Source organism: Natrix helvetica (assembly GCF_964273705.1).
Source record: "Natrix helvetica genome assembly, chromosome: 5".
In the NCBI taxonomy this organism is placed as follows: Eukaryota; Metazoa; Chordata; class Lepidosauria; order Squamata; family Natricidae; genus Natrix; species Natrix helvetica.
In genome coordinates, this window is record NC_138551.1 from 136,836,485 (window position 1) to 136,854,073 (window position 17,589).

The 17,589-nt window shown below is 47.1% G+C and overlaps 2 protein-coding genes across 6 annotated transcripts in view; one reads left to right on the forward strand and one right to left on the reverse strand.

The window, feature by feature from the left end:
- Window positions 1–868, reverse strand: part of LOC309392508 (vomeronasal type-2 receptor 1-like) — a 378,052-nt gene extending 377,184 nt beyond the window's left edge. For 4 of the 5 annotated variants that reach the window (XM_081953812.1, XM_081953811.1, XM_081953808.1 and 1 more), the window contains exons 1-2: window positions 795–865; window positions 169–523 (exon numbers count right to left, since the gene is read on the reverse strand). In XM_081953812.1, the coding sequence (XP_081809938.1) occupies window positions 169–395 (227 nt within the window). In that variant the 5' untranslated portion in view covers window positions 396–523; window positions 795–865. Of the gene's footprint in view, window positions 1–168; window positions 524–794 lie in introns of all 5 variants that reach the window. The other variant, XM_081953810.1, reaches the window with a different exon arrangement.
- Window positions 869–1,874: 1,006 nt separating this feature from the next.
- The window catches only part of LOC309393765 (vomeronasal type-2 receptor 26-like), a gene marked incomplete at both ends in the record, with an annotated part of 35,706 nt that continues 19,991 nt past the window's right edge, over window positions 1,875–17,589 (forward strand). The window contains one exon of the mRNA XM_081956262.1: window positions 1,875–1,977. Within this exon, the coding sequence (XP_081812388.1) occupies window positions 1,875–1,977 (103 nt within the window). The remainder of the gene's footprint in view (window positions 1,978–17,589) is intronic.

Consider the following 17,589-nt stretch of genomic DNA (forward strand, 5'->3'; position numbering starts at 1 on the left):
GATTTGAGTCTCTTTCACAAAATCAGACAAAAGAGAGAAGTCACGGAAATCAAAATCATTCAGGAAATTAGACATAATCCCCAATATAGGAATAAATGAAAAATAAAAGACAGAAAAGGAGAGTGTTAGAATGGAGGGAATGCAACTCCATTACTCTGAATGACTTACGAATCATGGAAAACAAACTGAACAGAAGGAGCCACATTGAAAAGCAACTTTATATGCCATTTTTCAGTTCCACTGATGACTATAGAAATGAGATGGTCTCCTGGGCTGTAAAAGCTCTGTGGTTGTTTTCCATCCTGGTGCTCCAAACTCAGTGGGCATTTCATTCTCAGCTTCCCAGAGATTGGATGGGCCACCAGCAGCATCAGAAGGAAAAGCAGGAGGTCCATAATTCATGGGGTGAATCAATCAAGCTCCTTCCTGTTTCTAAAGAATTTGAAGAATCAAAGGACTCTCATAGGTGGAACATGATCCAGTTGCTTTCCTGATTGAAACACAGAGAAACACTCAGCTTCACCTGGAAAGGAGAGAGGCGTACATTCAAGAGCACAGAACCTGCCTGTCCCAAAACTCCATATTTCTCTGCCCAAAGTCTCCCCTGAAGGATTCGGCCAAAGAGCAGAGCTGAAACCTTTATCATAATTCCCCCTCTCAGGAGGGATCCCTGGATAATTCATCTAGTTCTTGGATTCAAAGGTTGTTGGGAAATTCTCTGGAGGGAAATGAAAGGGAAATAATCCTCATGTGATTCATATTAATGGGGGCAGATATCAAATTAAATCCGTGACCTAGAATTGAGATGTTTGGGAGCTCCATGCTTGAAAATGGCCCCGGAGGGAATACACAGCACCTGTGGTTGAAGAAACAAATAAATCTGAGATTTGTTTGCATAAAGGCAAAACCTCAGGGGGCAGTTTATACCAGAGTACAGTATGTCACAGATCTGAAATAGCTCCCTGATCAATTGAAGCTAAAAGTTACTTTATTTTGAAAGCTAATGATCAAGGGCACCACACAAAAGGGCTGACTCAACAGTGTAGCCAATTTCCAAGAACAAAAACAACTTTAGCGAAAAATAGTTACCAGAACTTTGCCTAGTTAAAAATAATAATATGAGAGATAGAGACAGACAGACATAACTTATAGAAAACCAAGTGAAAAAAGATGGTGAAATCAAGGCTGCCTGTCACAGGAAAGAAGGAAGGAAGGAAGGAAGGAAGGAAGGGAGGGAGGGAGGGAGGGAGGGAGGGAGGGAAGAGGAGCTGAGGACCCTTGTGTTGCAGATGAAAAAGCTGATCTGCAAAATCCAACTTCCATCTTCAGAAACCTGGGAATGCAGAAGCCCATATCCCATGTTTCCCTGCCACCTTTTCCCATGCAGAGGGCCAGGCAAGGGGCTCTTGCAGGGTTGCCAGACAGGACTCTGCCCAGATGAGTTGGGAGCCCCTCTTGGGAAGAGGAAGCTAAAGAGCCTCACGTTAGGGAATGGAAGCAGATCTGCAAAATCTTACCCCAGGTTCCATCTTCTGAGTCCTGGGAAGGGGGGGGGAGACCATATCCCATGTTGCTCAGCCACCTCTTTCCATGCATGGGGCAGCCAGGGGAAAGCAAACCCCAGACCCACAGAAAAGGCCCAGGATGGCCAGGAAGGAGGAGGGGATCTGGGGCATTCCTGGGACAAGTTGGCCTTGACTGGGTCTGGAGTCACATCTGGAGTCCCAGGATGGTTGGCCTTGACTGGGTGTCAACCTCTCCACTCAGCAGCGCAGTCATTCTTGAGAGCAAACCTCCCTTTTAGTTCACAGGCACCCCTTCCCCTCACCAGCCCCTCCCCCTCCACCCAAATGCCATCCCCCTCCCCCGTTGCTATGGCAGCCGATAGCAAGCAAGCATCAGAGGAGAATCCCATGCTGGAGATCCAGTTGGATCCTCTGAACACACAACCACAAAGCTCTGCAAGTCTCTATGAAGGTTTGTCCAGAAATTGTGGGAAATCACTGACCCCCCTCCCATCCCTAAAGAAGCCTCCCTGTCCCTCTCCCACCCTCCCGACTCTTTTCCCTGGATGCCAAACTCTCATCCGTCTCCCACATCCCCCAAACCCCCTTCGCTTGTCCATAGTTTACTCCCAAGTATTGCAGTCGGCTGCTGAAAACCCCGAATCCAGAAGGGGATTCTAAGAAAGCTCTCCATCCTGCCTGCAAAGGGGCTTCATTGGACAGCACATGCCTTATCTGAGGTAAATCTGAGTTCACACAACACCCTTAACCCAGGTCAATGAAAGAGAGATGCTACTTTGACAATGGGTGCCATGTCAAAATACCTAAAGCAGATGCTAGCTTAGCATGATGACCTGATTCAGCACAGGGGAAAGTTGAGAGAGAGGGAGGGAGGGGGAGAAGGGGCTCCTGCTTGGGGCGGGGTACGATAGATGACCTCTGGGGACCCCTCCAGCCATGGGATCCTCTGGGACTCCCCCGAAAGAACCATGAGGGGCTACTGGTCTTCCTCCCAGCCCCTCCGCCCCCCAACCTCCCTCCCCCCTCTGGGGGACCATCCCTGAGTTGTGGCTGGAGAGGAGAGAAAATCTCCCCACAACTTTTCTTCCCATCAAAATGAAGGTAAAAAGAATCGCCCCAGGAAAGAGGCCACAAAATGGAGGATGTTGCGGGGTCTTTGCCCACTTTAGCTGTCTTACTTGCTGCCTGTGGGGCTACCTGGGACTGAAAGGCGGGACTGTAGACTGCTCCCTACAGGCAGTGTGAAGGGCAACTAAAGCATTGAAAGAGGATTGAGGACCCTGAGTGCTGGATAGGGAATTCTGGGAGTTGAAGTCCAGACACCTTCAGGTGCTAAGGTGGAGCAACCTGCCCTAGGAGGCCCTTCACTGGGCAGTCGGACAGATGACCTCCACTGAAGGAGCTCCAAGGAGGGGGGGGGTCCAAACCCCAGTTCACCTTCTCCCTAATTGCATGGGGGCAGGAATGGGATATTGAACATTGGAGGGTAACCAGGGAATCAAGGGGTTTCCCCTCTGTTGGATGAGAAAAAGAAATCTTTTTATATAAATCAGCAGAGGATTCACACCAGCCACTCTTTTCATTTCATTCCTAGAAACATACAAATAGACCAGGTAGAGCTGGGGGAGCAGACGGTCAGCTGGGGGAGCAGACGGTCAGCTGAGGAGGGACAAACTGTCTCTTGTGACATCTACACAGCCTGCTTTGCCCAGTGACTTCAGCCATGTCTGCATTCACACTTGCAACTTTTAATCCTGGTTTGTTTTCTGAGGTTGAACCTGCTGGCCGAAGAGTCAATGAAACACGGGAACCCCAAAGTCTATTAATTCAGGGAAGACAGGTTGGACAATCGATTATAACTGAAAATAAGCTGGGGACACTTTTCTTCATGCAAGGATCACACGACACACTTCACCAAGTGTGGGGAAACATTCCAACATCCACCCTGAGGCCAAACCCAGGTTTAGGTTCAGCCTCTTAAGAGCTTATAAGGAACCACTGATGGCCACAGCCGCCACTCCCTCTCTCCCTTGGCCTCATCTGGGGTGAACCCAGAAATCGAGGTGGGCTCATTTCTGACTGAAAAGGGGCTTCCTCCCCTCTGGGCCCATCCAGGCCTCAGGGAGACATGGCAGAGACCCTCATGGAGGAGAGAAGCCCCTTTGATGCATCAGCCTGGCCTGCAAAAGACACAGCTTGAACCCAGAGCCACCAAGGACCTTACAGCCAGGCCCTGAGAGGAGGACCTGGGATATGGGCCATCCTCTACTCCTCGCCATAAGGAGGGACTTGCCTATTCCTTCATCACCCCCCCTCACCCCCCTCCCCAGTTCTCCCTTCTAGGCAAAGGGAGATAGACATCAATGAGATAAGAGACACAATCCCTCAACAATGGATCCAAATAAACCAGGGACACAGGTGCCCCAAGAGCAGCTTCAAAGCATTGGGAGGGTTTTTGGGGAAGGGGTTCACCCCACAGCCTCAGAGATGGGAATGTCAAAAGTGTCCCAGTTTTTAGAATTAGCTCCAATTTAGGATTAATATATGAAGTTCTGATATAAAAGAAAATCCCAAACAGGCCCCACCCTTGACAATAGACAGAATCCAAGGAGACTGGTTGCTTTCTTGGCATTAGAAGTCAGGCAGAATCAGAGTTAAGGGTCACCATCCTCCTGGGTGACCTTCTCCACTAGACTTTGGAGACAAGAGACCTTGTTGAAGGACAGCAGAAGTCAATTCCCTTGGAGGAGGAGGTTGGAGGGATCCTGTCTAAAGGCAGCCACATCATTGACCAGGTCACAAACCTTCAATGCTGCATAATATCCATCCAGGTCCAAGAAGGGGGAGAACAAGGGGAGGGGGTTGAGGTTTCAAGCTGTTCTGCTCTCCAACCACAGAGATTGCTGATCAATTGGTAATCAATGCTTAGGTCTATGAATGGCTCCTAATTGGGAATAGAATCCCTTTACGAATTTCATTTTAAGGTGATAAGAAAAGCTCTGATGCATCAGGCCAAGGTCAGTCTAAGATTCACAGGGATCACACAGAGGGCTCTGGTTCTCCCCCAAGCAGAAGGATTTGCTCAACATGGAACTGATGTTTTCTCACAATTTCACTTTCTCCCATCAAACCACACAATATTGGACATTCAATCATCTCACATTCTAGGAATCCCCAACTCTGATATCCCACATTAATCTGTTAAAATATTTCCAACTTTCACAATCTCATTCAATAAGAATTAAGGAGGTCACAGGAAGTTTTCATACCTAAGGCAGGACTAGAACTCAGAGCCCCCTGGCGATTGGCTCCAAGCCCCCCTTTGGCTTTTATTTGAAGGTGGCATTAAATCTTCAGTGATTGGGGCAAAGTCCTTCCTCTGGCTTTGATTCCGGCACCCTCCCCAGGCTCTCCTTGCCTCCCCCAAAACAAAAGGCTCCTTCTGCAGCTGCGCCTCCCAGCTGCCCTCCCCCCTCATTCAGACAGACAGCTGTCATTCAAACCCCTCGCCTGCCCTGCTGCCTCACTCCCAGGTCGGGCAGGGCCATCCCTGGCAGGCGGTCTTTCTGAGCCCCCTCCCCTCCCTCCCCTGCCTTTTCTCCCGCCCTTCCCCGGGGCTGGCCGAGCACGGCGGTCCTGAGAGAAACGGAGGGGGGGGGGCGCAGGACGGCTTTCCTCCCAGGGGGGCTGCGGGGATGGCAAGCGTGGGCCTCTTCCCTCCCGGGCCACGTCGGGGCTCTGTCTGCAGATGCTGCGACCGAAGAGAGTCTCAGGGGGCGGGGGGCAAGGCTCTGCAAGGCGGGCGGGCGCTTCGGAGGGGGCGGTGGGGAAGCCGGTCTTGGGAGGAGCACATCGGGCACCGCCGGACTCCGGGGCAGGTTCTCTCCGTCCAAGGGTGCAGCCGTCGGGCGGGGGAGAAACGGCGCCCGGCTACGCGGAGGGAGGAGGGGAGGCCAAGAGCAGCAGCGGCGGGGGTGGGGGTGGGTGGGGGCAACGTTGGAGGCTCTTGGAAGGGGGGGGAGGAGGGAGGGAAGAGGAATCTCCTCTTTGGGGGGGTTGAAGGTGTCAACATCCCCCCTTTTCTTGGCTGCATCCAAATAAAGCTAGAAGAGCCGCCGCATCCCCTGGAGCTTCTCATCAGCCGCAGATTTTCCCTTTCCCAATTCTGCCCACCCTCCCCATGATCTGAAAGGACGACCCGACTTTCTCTCCCTCCACTCCACCCCCATCACTTCCCCGGTCTTTGTCCGACCGGGCACTCTGAGGGCGGCGGTCCTTTTGCCTGCTGAGAGCGAGCCCTGGAGAGGCAGCCGAGGGGTGCTGCCCTCCAAGGAGAGAAAAGCCCCCTTTCTGCCTCTGCTTTTCCCAGCGGCAGTTGCTTTTCTCAGCTCATTCTCCCCTCCCCCCGCCCCATCTTCTGTATCCTTGGAAGGGGCAGGTGGGGGCAGTGATGACACAGCCGGCCCTTCTTTACTCCCCCAACTACCCCCGGAGAAGGAGAGGTGTCCTCTCACTTGGGGGGGGGGCGCATAAAAATGACAGGACATCACATGGGGGGGGGGGAAACTATGTTTTTCTTGGGGTTGAGGTGGAGCCGGTCCCTCCCCCTCCAGACCTTAGCAGCCCCCAAAGACCGTGGAGGGTCCTGAGTGGTCCTCATTGACCGACTGACCGGGGTCCCTTGGGGCTTCTTTTCAATCCCAGCAGGATTAAATCCCCCCCTTTCTTCCCCCAGAGACTAAGAGAGGCCCCTCCTTTCCTCCCCCGCCCCCAGGCTGCCAGAATCCCAGCTCCTCCTTTCCCTCCGCTCTGCCCGGCAGCTCCAGAACTCGCCCCCCAGGAAAGCTCCCACTTGCCCCCCCCCCCCCATTTATCCAGAGCGCTGCCTCCCCAGAGGGACTGGTTTGTCTCAAGGGAGCAGAATCCTTTGTAGGGAGCATCGCAAGTCTCCAGCCTTCAAAGAGACGCTGAGCTGGTTCCTCTCCGTCTGGAGTCTCTCAGCCTCCGATCGTCTGAATGGGAGCCCTGGGCTAATAGAGATGCAAGAAATGGTCCTGGGGGGCCTCTCTCAGCTCCTTTTTTAAATTTCTCTCATACATATTTTATAAGTGCCTGAAATGATGATGAATGCCCATCTCCCTCTGTTAAATAAAGTCTCTTTTCTGTGTGGTCTCCTGTCCAACGAGATACTCGAGGTTATCCTAATGATTGAGGAATTTGCCTTAACTCTGTGTCAGCTGAATGGGAAAGGGGGAAGAAGAAGGGAAAGGGAAAAGGGAAACGGAGTAAAAAGGAAACAAACAGGAAGGGGAAAGGAAAAGGAAAAGGAAGAAGAAGGGAAATTGGAAGAAGAGAAAGGGGAACAGAAAGGGGAAGAAGAACTGAAATAAACCCCTTCACCTTTCCTTCCCTTTGGATTATTTTGCAACTACAAATAACTGAAGAAGAATCAGCCTGACCCGCTCACAACTTCAGAGATCAAACCAATCAGATGGTCTCTTCGGAAACGACCCCCATGCAGCTCTCTTTGCTTCGTTTGTTGGTCTCCTTCCCTCCCCCTGCCCCCCCCCTTTCCCGTCTCTTCCTTCCTCCCCTTTTCCTCCCTCATCAGCTGCCACGGAGTGCCTGCAGGAGCCTATTTGTGACGTCCTCTTATTACATAACTCTTACACAGCTGAGCAAAACCCACCCAGCCAGTCCAACTCAACCACCAACCCAAAATCCCCGGGAGCCTCGATCAGCCCCGGGAAGACGGAGTGGAAGAGAAAGGGATCCAGCGGAAGGAAGAAAGAGCTTCCAAGAGAGGCGGAGCTATCTGAATGGCCGTCACGGAGGGCCACCTGCACTTTCCCCGAGGGGCCCTTCTGGCCCTCCAGCTCCGCCCAGCTGCCAGGCTGAAGTCCGAAGGGCGCTGGAACCGGAGCGTCTGGGGGGCTGCGGAGTCCTTGGTGGGAGGCAGCACAGAGGCCGCTGGAGCGCTCACCAGTCCCTCGATGGGGCTGAAACCTTCGGCTAATGGGGAGGAAGGGCGCCCCCTGTGGGAAGGGGGGGGGTTGGAACTCTTGGGCTGAGCGAAGGGAAAGGAGGAGCTGCGATTCTGGCAGGTAAGTAAAGGAGCGGGGGCTCTCTTCTTTGGGGGAGGAAAGAGGAAGGGAAATACTCACCTGTTGGCTGGCTGGCTCTTCTGCAGCCATCGCCCATCCAGGGGAGACCCTCCGCATCCCTCCTTTGTCTCATTAAAAGCTTCATACGTGGGGAGCCGGTTTCAAAGGACTACAAAGCCCCAGATCCTTTGAAGTTTGATAACAAATGTTTGATTTCTTCAGAGTAGATTAAATGGGGGGGGGGGGAGAAACACAGATTACCCCCCTTGGGTTAAAATGACTGATCAAGATTGAATGTGTGTGATTCATTGAGGGAATGTTTATCTCTGCCCTTCTCATACTGGGGGTAATAATACTTCCACATTATAGAGTGTGAAGTAACATAAATATGCTAAATAAATACATATGTTAAATAGGAAAATGAAAGCAGTTGATGGGCTCAAAGTTTTTGTACAGATTTCAAACAGAGAGGAGTGTGTATTTATGACTCTGAGTGTTTGCCAATACAGATCATCCTTGCTTTACCACAATTGAGAGGGGAAACTCTGTTGCTATGCAACACAATTAAGCAAGTCACCCCATAACTCCACCCTATAATTTCAGGTCAGCTTCTTCATTGACTGCTTGGTGGAAGTTAGCGGGGAAGCATGGAAATGGAAATCACATGACTGTGGGATGGGGGGGCACTCTCATAAATTCAAAGACTGTCCGTAATGTTACTTTTTCAGTGCTGTCATAACTGCTAAATAATGACTAATCAGGGCAGTTGTTAAGTGAGGACTACCTCTATGCTGGGGTCCAAGTCAAATTAGGAAAAATGTCAGAGGCAACTTTCAAGAATGACCAGCTGGGTACATCAGCAGAAGGAATCCCTTGTTCTCATTCCACCCCAGAGAAATGGATTGTGTTGTTCTACACCCCAGGAAAGCAATCCAGCACAACCTGTGTGCCCAGGAAGGCTGTGAAAGCAACTGGAAATGATGAATCTCCTTGCATGGTATCTGACATGTACACTTCTGTTGAAGCTATGCAATGACTGTCTTAAATACACACATTTAAAAAGCCTAATGTATGTCATCCTTACATGAATGAAAGGAAAGGTCTTCCCTGAATGTTTACAGATGAAGGAGTGTAAATTACTACTGATTTTTCACTCTTGTAAATGGATTCCTTCCTTCCTTCCTTCCTTCCTTCCTTCCTTCCTTCCTTCCTTCCTTCCTTCCTTCCTTCCATCCATCCATCCATCCTTCCTTCCTTCCATGGGGTGAGAGGCAGACTTGATTTCACCATCTCTTTTCACTTGTTTTTTTCCCTCACTTCTCTCTGTCTTTCTGTCTCTGTGTTGTTGTTTTTAACTCTGCAAAGTTCTGATAATTAGTTTTCCATTAAGGTTGATTTTGTTCAACAGACTGGCTGCACTATTGCATCAGCCCTTTTCCAGTGATGCCCTTGAGCATTAGCTTTCAAAATAAAATATTTTTTTCTTCCAACTCAGCCGGCAGCTATTTTTCAGATCTGTGACATGCTCAGGCTTTAATGAGACTCAAAAAGGTTTAATGGTGGACAGGACCACCTGGAACTGAAGGGGAGAGATCTTTGTTATGTAGAATAGACTGGCCCAGGCCTTAATGGCTCATTGCCAAAAGTGGGGGGGATGAGTTTCTTCCTCCCTTTTAGGGGGAAATATTCTGCCCTTTAATATTTCCCAAAATATTTCATTTTCTAGGAGAGAGGTGGGTGCTAACTTCCTACAGGAGAAACTGCTGGTTGTTATAACAGAAATCGCAAAATTGGATTTCTATACACATAGACACACACACACAAATACATGAAGTTATATTTAATATTTGCAATTTAAGAAAGTGTTCCAAGTTTTTTTTAAAAAATGGAGTCTAATTGCTTTCTGTTCTCCATAACTGACAGGAACACAACAGAAAAATCTCCAACTAATTGCAGAAAAGGAAGAGCTCTGCAAAGATTTGGAAGAGAGACGGAGAACTTTTAGATAGCAACCCCAGCTTTTCTTCCAGAATTTCATATTAAATTCATGACAGCTTCCTCCCATGAACAAATATTCTCTAATGTTCTGAGTTGAACTGTGTTGCCTGGAACAAAGTTGGGGAAAATAAGAGGTGACTCTTTTCAACTTGTTCAAAACATAGGAAAACTACATTAATGAAAATGTAAGGCTATGTATAAAAAACAAACAATTGTTTAATTAGGTTTTATTTTAAACAAGCCTGATCATTCAAGCAAAAACCTAAGGGGGGTAATTTTATTCTGGTCTGGATATTTTAGAGAAGAAATATTTCAAATGAAGCTTTGCAGATAGAAAACCTTAGAAGGGAGAACAATTGTCTCCTTTGCTTGGGTCTAAAGCAGTGCTTCTCAATTATTTTCTGTCATGCCCCCCTAGGAAGAAGAAAACATTTCGCGCCCCTCACGCGACTGTAAATAGTATCATTTGTCTATAAAATTGTTATAAGTACACCTTTGCATAACACTGTATCCTTATTAATGTATAAGAGAATAAAAAAGAAAGAAATGTGGATCAATTTACAACAAAGAATAGCTTTATTAACTGTAGCAGAAAAGATTTAAAGGAGCACAGGATTTAAAGGAAGACAATATTAAAAAAAACTTTAACCTGCAAAAGAAAAATATATAAAATAATTTGAGCTGAGCCCCCCTTTATGGAGCCTCGCGCTCCCCCCGGGGGGCCCGCCCCACTATTTGAGAAGCACTGGTCTAAAGCAAGATGGGAGAAGGCAGAACTCCCCAAAGAAAACAAGGATCTGAAAGATGAACTTAACAGGTGAGAAATATTTACAAGCAATTGAATTCAAGATGTATTACAGTGTTTTATATATATGTACTGCATACGTGTATAAAGAAAACACAATAAGCATAATGTAAGTTTAGTCATCTTTGGGATCTCTGTGATGGTTGGCCTCTGTATTTTTCTGCACCAGGGAAGGGAAGTTGCTCCTGAACAAGGTTTAGTTACAGAAATAGTTACATAGATAGTTACACAGGTACATAGATAGGTATATAGGTAGATACAGAGAGACACATGGAGAAAATCCATTCTGTAGATAAGCAGGACTTGGTTTTTAGTCTCGGGTATTTTTCTTTCTTCCTTGGGAGTTTGGCCTTGGGATGGAGAGTCTTGGAGGGAACCACCAACCATCAAAACCAGAAATTGTCTCTTCTTCCTCCATCCTTTTTCTCTTTCAGAAATGGATCAAAATGAGCTGATGTGGCCCTCCAGTGAGAGACCCCAGAACTTCCTTGGAGACCCCTGGAAAATGACATTGTTTGTCTTTGGGGTCTATTTATTCATTGGCCTCTGCGTTTTTCTTCACCAGTGCAAGTAAGGTGGCCCTGATCAAGGGAGTGGTGTCATCATAACCTGGAAGCCCTAAGAGACTGAAAGCACCCCAAAATGTTGGTGGAACTAATAGGAGAAAAGATGGAATACCTCAGGTCTGGAAGGGACTTTGGAGGTCTTCTAGTCCAACCCCCAATCTTTTCTTGAAAACCTCCAGTAATGGAGCCTCCATTAAGAATAAGCCTTATTATCATTGTTATGAAAACAATGTAGCAGTCAGTATTTTATATATAAATATCTTTTTAATTATTCCTTTGTTTCCTCTGACCCTTCCCTCCCTTTGATTCTGGGCTGCATCTGAACAGAGTTTCCTAAAGGAAAGCAGATTTCACATTCAAATCCTCCAGTTCTTTTTTTGCTCTTTAAACATTTTATCAATTACAAAATAAAATACAAAAATACAAAGTCAAATAGGAAGAAACTGGTAAGGGGGAGAAGGGGAAAGAAAAATAAGGGAGGTGGAAGGAGAATAGAAAAAAAATGACTTCTGACTTCCTCTGTTGCAATAAAATAAAGCATTAAAATCAAACCTCAACTTTTTACTTTTCAAAATAATTTAAAGGATTTCTTAAAAGAAAGCAGATTTCGCATTCAAATCCTGAAGTTCTCAGGGAAGACAAAAACCCCGCCCCTCTTTCTCTCTAGTGGCTGCCTCTATTCCTGGCCCACCCCCTTTGTCATGACAACCCTGTAGCCAATCATACACGGGGGGGGGGGCGGTTGCCTGGGAGCTTCCCTGCCCTCAGCCTGATGGAGAAGAGGCTGAAGAAGCCAAGCCAAAGGGGGGGGGGATGAGGAAGAGACAAAACCTCCCAGAATTGCAGAGGGAGGAGGGCTTAAGCCCCCTACCCAGAAAAGGCTGCAATGAAGAGGGTCTCCTCAGCTGGGGGCTCTGAGAGCCTGGAGGGACCACAGGAGATCCCCATCTTCCTCAGAGTCATGGAGGGTCTCTCTTTTCCTCCAGGGCAACCCCAGATCCCCCTTGGAAGACCCAGCCCTACATGGCTTCTCTCCCACAGGAGCCTCTCCTGGAAAGACATGCAGCCCAAGCAAGGCTGGAGGAACCCCGGGGGCTACATCCCCCCAACATTCAACCCTGGGACCCATAAACCCATTCTCTTCCCAGGAATGCCCCAGACCCCCCTCCTCCTTCCTGGCCATCCTGGGCCTTTCCTGTGGGTCTGGGGTTTGCTTTCCCTGGGTGATCCATGCATGGAAAGAGGCGGCTGAGCAACATGGGATATGGTCTCCCCCTTCCCAGGACTCAGGAGATGGAACCTGGAGGGGGATTTTGCAGATCTGCTTCCATTCCCCAACATGAGGCTCTCCAGCTTCCTTCTCCTAAGAGGGGCTCCCCACTCAGCCGGGCAGAGTCCTCTCTGGCATCCCTGCAAGAGCCCCCTTGGCTGGCCTCTGCCTGGAAAAGGGTGGCAGGGGAACATGGGATATGGGCTTCTGCATTCCCAGTCTCTGAAGATGGAAATGGGATTTTGTAGGTCAGCTTTTTCATCTGCAACACAAGGATTCTGAGCTTCCCTTCCCTCCCTCCCTCCCTCCCTCCCTCCCTCCCTATCCTTCCTCCCTCTCTATCCTTCCTTCCTTCCTTCCTTCCTTCCTTCCTTCCTTCCTTCCTTCCTTCCTTCCTTCCTTCCTTCCTTCCTTCCTTCCATTAGAGGCAGACTTGATTTTACCATCTCTTTTCACTTGCTTTTTCTAACTTCGCTCTGTGTTTCTGTCTCTGTGTGTTTTTTTTAACTCTGCAAAGTTCTGGTAACTAGTTTTTCACTAAAGTTGATTCTGTTCAACAGACTGGCTGCACTATTGCATCAGCCCTTTTCCGGTGATGCCCTTGAGCATTAGCTTTCAAATTAAATAATTTTTGGTTCCAACTCAGCAGGCAGCTATTTCAGATCTGTGACATAATCTGATATTAACTGGCATCTGGGATTTTTCTCTTTAATAATAATAATAATAATAATATATTTATTTCTTAGCCGCACCCTCTCCCGAAGGACTCGGGGCGGCGTACAACAAAACATACGAAATAAATATGTAAACAAAACAAACATAAAGCAAAAACATACACTGAGACATACACAAGGAGGAGGTCGATTGATAAAAACAATTAAAATACAGAATATAAAACCCCTAGAAATTAAATATAATTAAAATACCCGGTTAAAAACCCGTCAGGAGCGATATGGTTAGATCAAAGTTGAGCCAGGCCAGCTGCTTGGAATAGGTGGGTCTTTAACCACAATGCCAACAAATGTCACATTTCCTTTTTTTCTTCAGCCACAAGTGCTGTGTATTCCCTCTGGGGCCAGTTTCAAGCCTGGAGACCCCAAACCTCTCAATTCTAGGCGATGGATTTAATTGAATCTCTGCCCCTGTTATTATGAATCACATGAGGATAATTTCCCTTTCATTTCCCTCCAGAGAATTTCTCAACAATCTTTGAGTCTGAGAACTGGTTGAATTATCCAGGGATCCCTCCTGAGAGGGAGAATTATGATAAAAGTGTCAGCTTTGGGTAGAGAAATATGGTGTTTTGGGACAGGCAGGGTCTGTGCTCTTGAATGTACATCTCTCTCCTTTCCAGGTGAAGCTGAGTGTTTCTCTGTGTTTGAATCAGGAAAGACACTGGATCATTTTCAACCTTGTGAGAGTCCTTTGAATTCTTCTAATTCTTCTTTAGGAACAGAAAAGGGATTCTTTGATTCACTCCATGAATTATGGACCTCCTGTTTCTGCTTCTGATGCTGCTTTTGTCCCATCCAATCTCTGGGAAACTGAGAATGAAATGTCCTCAGAGTTTGGAGCACCAGGATGGAAAACGACCACAGAGCTTTTATAGACAAGGAGACCATCTCATCAGTATAGTCCTCAGTGGATATGAAAGATTGCATGTAAAGTTGCTTTTCAATGTGGCTCCTTCTCTTCAGTTGGTTTTCCGTGATCGGTAAGTCATTCAGGGTGATGGAGTTGCACCCCTTCCATTCTAACACTCTCCTTCTTTTCTGTTTTTTATTCTTCATTTATTCCCTATATTGGGGAATATGTCTAACTTCTTGAATGATTTTGATTTCCATAGCTTCTCTTTTGTCTGATTTTGTGAAAGAAACTCAAAAAAGGTCTCTTTCTGAAAAAAAAGTTGAAAGGACTCAAGATTATTTTCCTCTCTCAGTTCAATCCTTGATTTATCACCTGAATAAAGAATTTTATTTAAAGTAGTGGTTGAACCAGTAGTAGTTGCCATACCTCAGCCAATTTGCATATTTGTATAATTGATCATTGGTTTTGGATCAATGTTGGTTTAAGGCTCAGTAGGCTTCTGGAGGATTATGTATTTTTTAAAAAATATTTGTTGTTGCTGTTCATTATAATAACACTTTTTTTTTACCATAGGGAGGCTTATGATATTCAAAATGGCTTATGTTTTTTTTTCAACATTCAAACGGTCAACAAGAATTCCCAGCTCCTGCACAATCTCACACTTGGCTACAACATCCATACCAACTATTGGAGCACCTTCCGCACTTCAGATGCCTTGCTGGACATTCTCTCCACTGGAGAAGCCAATGTCCCCAACTACGGCTGTGGAAGAAAGGAGAACCTTCTGGCTCTTCTTGATGGAGCTGCCAGGGACATCTCCGTTCAGGCGTCAACGTTAGGAGGCACCTACAAAGTCCTACAGGTTTGTGTGTGTTTTTCTCTATCTGGAAAAGTGAGTGGTGGGTGGTGGTGGGTGGTCCTCAATGGAACTACGTCTACATGGAGGGAAACAAGTAGTGGGGGACCCCAAGGTTCCGTTTTAGGCCCATTACTCTTCAACATCTTCATCAAGGGTTTGGATGAGGGATAGATGGGGAACTCATCACATTTACAGATGACACTAAACTGGCAGGAATAGCCAACAGCCCAGAAGATAGGCTCAAGATCCGGATGGATCTAGATAGACTTGAACCCTGGGCCTATCTAACAAAAGGAAATTCAATGTAGAGAAAAGTAAAGTCTTACACTGAGGCTAGAAAAACCAAATGTACAGGTACAGATTAGGGGAAACCTGGCTCAATAGCAGTAACTGTGAAAGGGATCTTGGAATCTTAGTGGACAATCTCTCAAATGTGAGCCAACAATGTGTGGCAGCAGCCAAAAAAAGCCATTGCAATCCTAGGCTGCATGAACAGAAGGAGAGAATCCAAATCATGTGAAGCATTGGTACAGCTTTATAATGCCTTGGTAAAACCACCCTTGGAATAGTGCATTGATGGCAAACCTTTTCAGCACCAAGTGCTCTTGTCAGGGACGCAATCTGGAAGAGGAGTTGCCCAATGTTTATGCCACTGTGCATATGTGCACCAGGCAGCTTCTCTTCCGGTTTGTGGTGCACACGCAGGTGATGATCAGCTGGCTGGTATGCAACCAGAAGACCAGCTCTTCCAGTTCCTGGCACTGCTGTGCGCGCAAAGGCCAACTGATCGTCACGTGCACACGTGCACCAGAAACCCAGAGGAGCAACGGGCAAGGCCGTGTGTGCCAGGCGACATGGCTCTGTGTTCCACTTAGCCCGAGCTAAGAAGCTGAGGCAGAGGGCAGCATTTTCCCCTCCTGGGGCCTCCGTGCATCCTCTTTTTGGCCTCCCCGGCCCCCAGAAGCACTCTGCCAGCCAAAAGCTTTGGTCTTACATTGTAGTTTCAGTCTGTGGGGCTTGCGAAGGTAAGGTCGGTGGGTGAGGGCCAGTGGATGGGCAGAGTGATTTGGGTGGGGCAGCCTTATGGTCCCACGTAGGCTGGATTAATGGCTTTGGTGGGCTGTATCTGGCCCCGTGGGCCGGGTTTGAAGACCCCTGGTATAAGGTCTCCTGCTGGAGCAGAGGGTTGGACTAGAAGACCTCAAAGGTCCTTTCCAACACTTTTATTTTATTATAAGCGCTGCCAGGTACTTTTAATCATATATTTTGGTCCCATGACTGCAGAATGCTGCAAAAAAACCATAAATGCAGGCCAGTTGTTGAGTGTTTCAAATGTGATAGGAACAATCAACAAGGTGACCACAGTATGTGTGTGTGTGTGAGAGAGAGAGAGAGAGAGAGAGAGAGAGAGAGAGACAGAGACAGACAGACAGACAGACAGACAGACAGACAGACAGAGACAGAGAGAGGCACAGAGAGAGATAAAGACAGAGAGAGAGGGAGGGAGGGAATCAGAGACAGACAGACAGACACACACAGACACAGACGGGGAGGGAGGGAGGGAGGGAGGGAGAGACAGACAGATAGAGAGAGACACATAGAAAGAGACACACACAGAGAGTGAATGATTAAGTGAGTGAGTGAGAGGCAGTCAGGCAGGCAGGCAGGCAGACAGACAGACAGATACACACACATACACAGACACAGTGACAGAGAAGACGGGGGGAGAGAGACAGAGAGAAAGAGACAGACAGACAGACACAGAGAGAGAATGACATAGAGAGACAGAGAGGGAGGGAGGGAGAGACAAAGAGCTACACAGAGAAAGAGACAGAGAGAGACAGAAAGAGAAAGAAGGAAACAGGAAGGAAGGAAGGAAGGAAGGAAGGAAGGAAACAGGAAGGAAGGAAGGAAGGAAGGAAGGAAGGAAGGAAGGAAGGAAGGAAGGAAGGAAGGAGAACTTACGACCACAATTGAGCCCAAACTTTTGGTTGCGAAGCAAGAGCATTGTTAAGTGAGTTTCACCATATTTTCCAAGTTGGCCACGCCCACCCAGTCACATGACCACCGAGCCACTCCCACAAAACAGGCCACATCTACAGAATAGGTTCTAAAAAAATTTGAAACCCACCACTGACTGATATGCACCAATCCTCAAAAATTATAGTAGGCCCTTTATTGGAATAGAATACTTCAGTTGGCATTTGCACATGTTAATCTAATTGCAATAAATTGTAGGGGTGAAATACAGTAATAAGATTTACATTGTTTATAGTTTTTAAATTTATTTATTATTTTCCACTTTTATAATACGATCTTGCTAATATTTTGTCTTTAATATTTTAAACAATGTCTAATTAACAAATTATTCTAATGCTTTCATGAGAACAAGATTGGATTTATTAAATCTAATATTTTGGACTTGATCTGACCCCAAATATAACACAGCATTCTTCATTGTGTAAGGTTTTTGAATGCAGCTCAGAATCTGATCAGTCCAGTGAAACTCTGAAGACGAAGCTATGGATTATCAGCTTTTATTTCTGCAGAAAGCAAATGACTGGATGACCTTTTTGTCTCCCACCTTAACAGAGCAGGCAGAGAGAGAAAAACAGCCGTGCCCCAAAAACTTTTCCAAACATCTTACAGCTCACCCAGCTTGCACAGAACATCATTGCTATAAAAAAATAAATTGATATCACACTTTCATGATTTCTCTCAGCACTCTGAAAACAACAGACTTTAGAAGGGAAAAGAAATACATTTTCTGGCGTATAACTCAGAGCTTTGTTAGGGAATTCTGAACACAGTTCTAAGTACTTCCAAGTCCAATAAGAAATTGATTATCTTTCCTTGAGCCTCTTTATGCAGGGA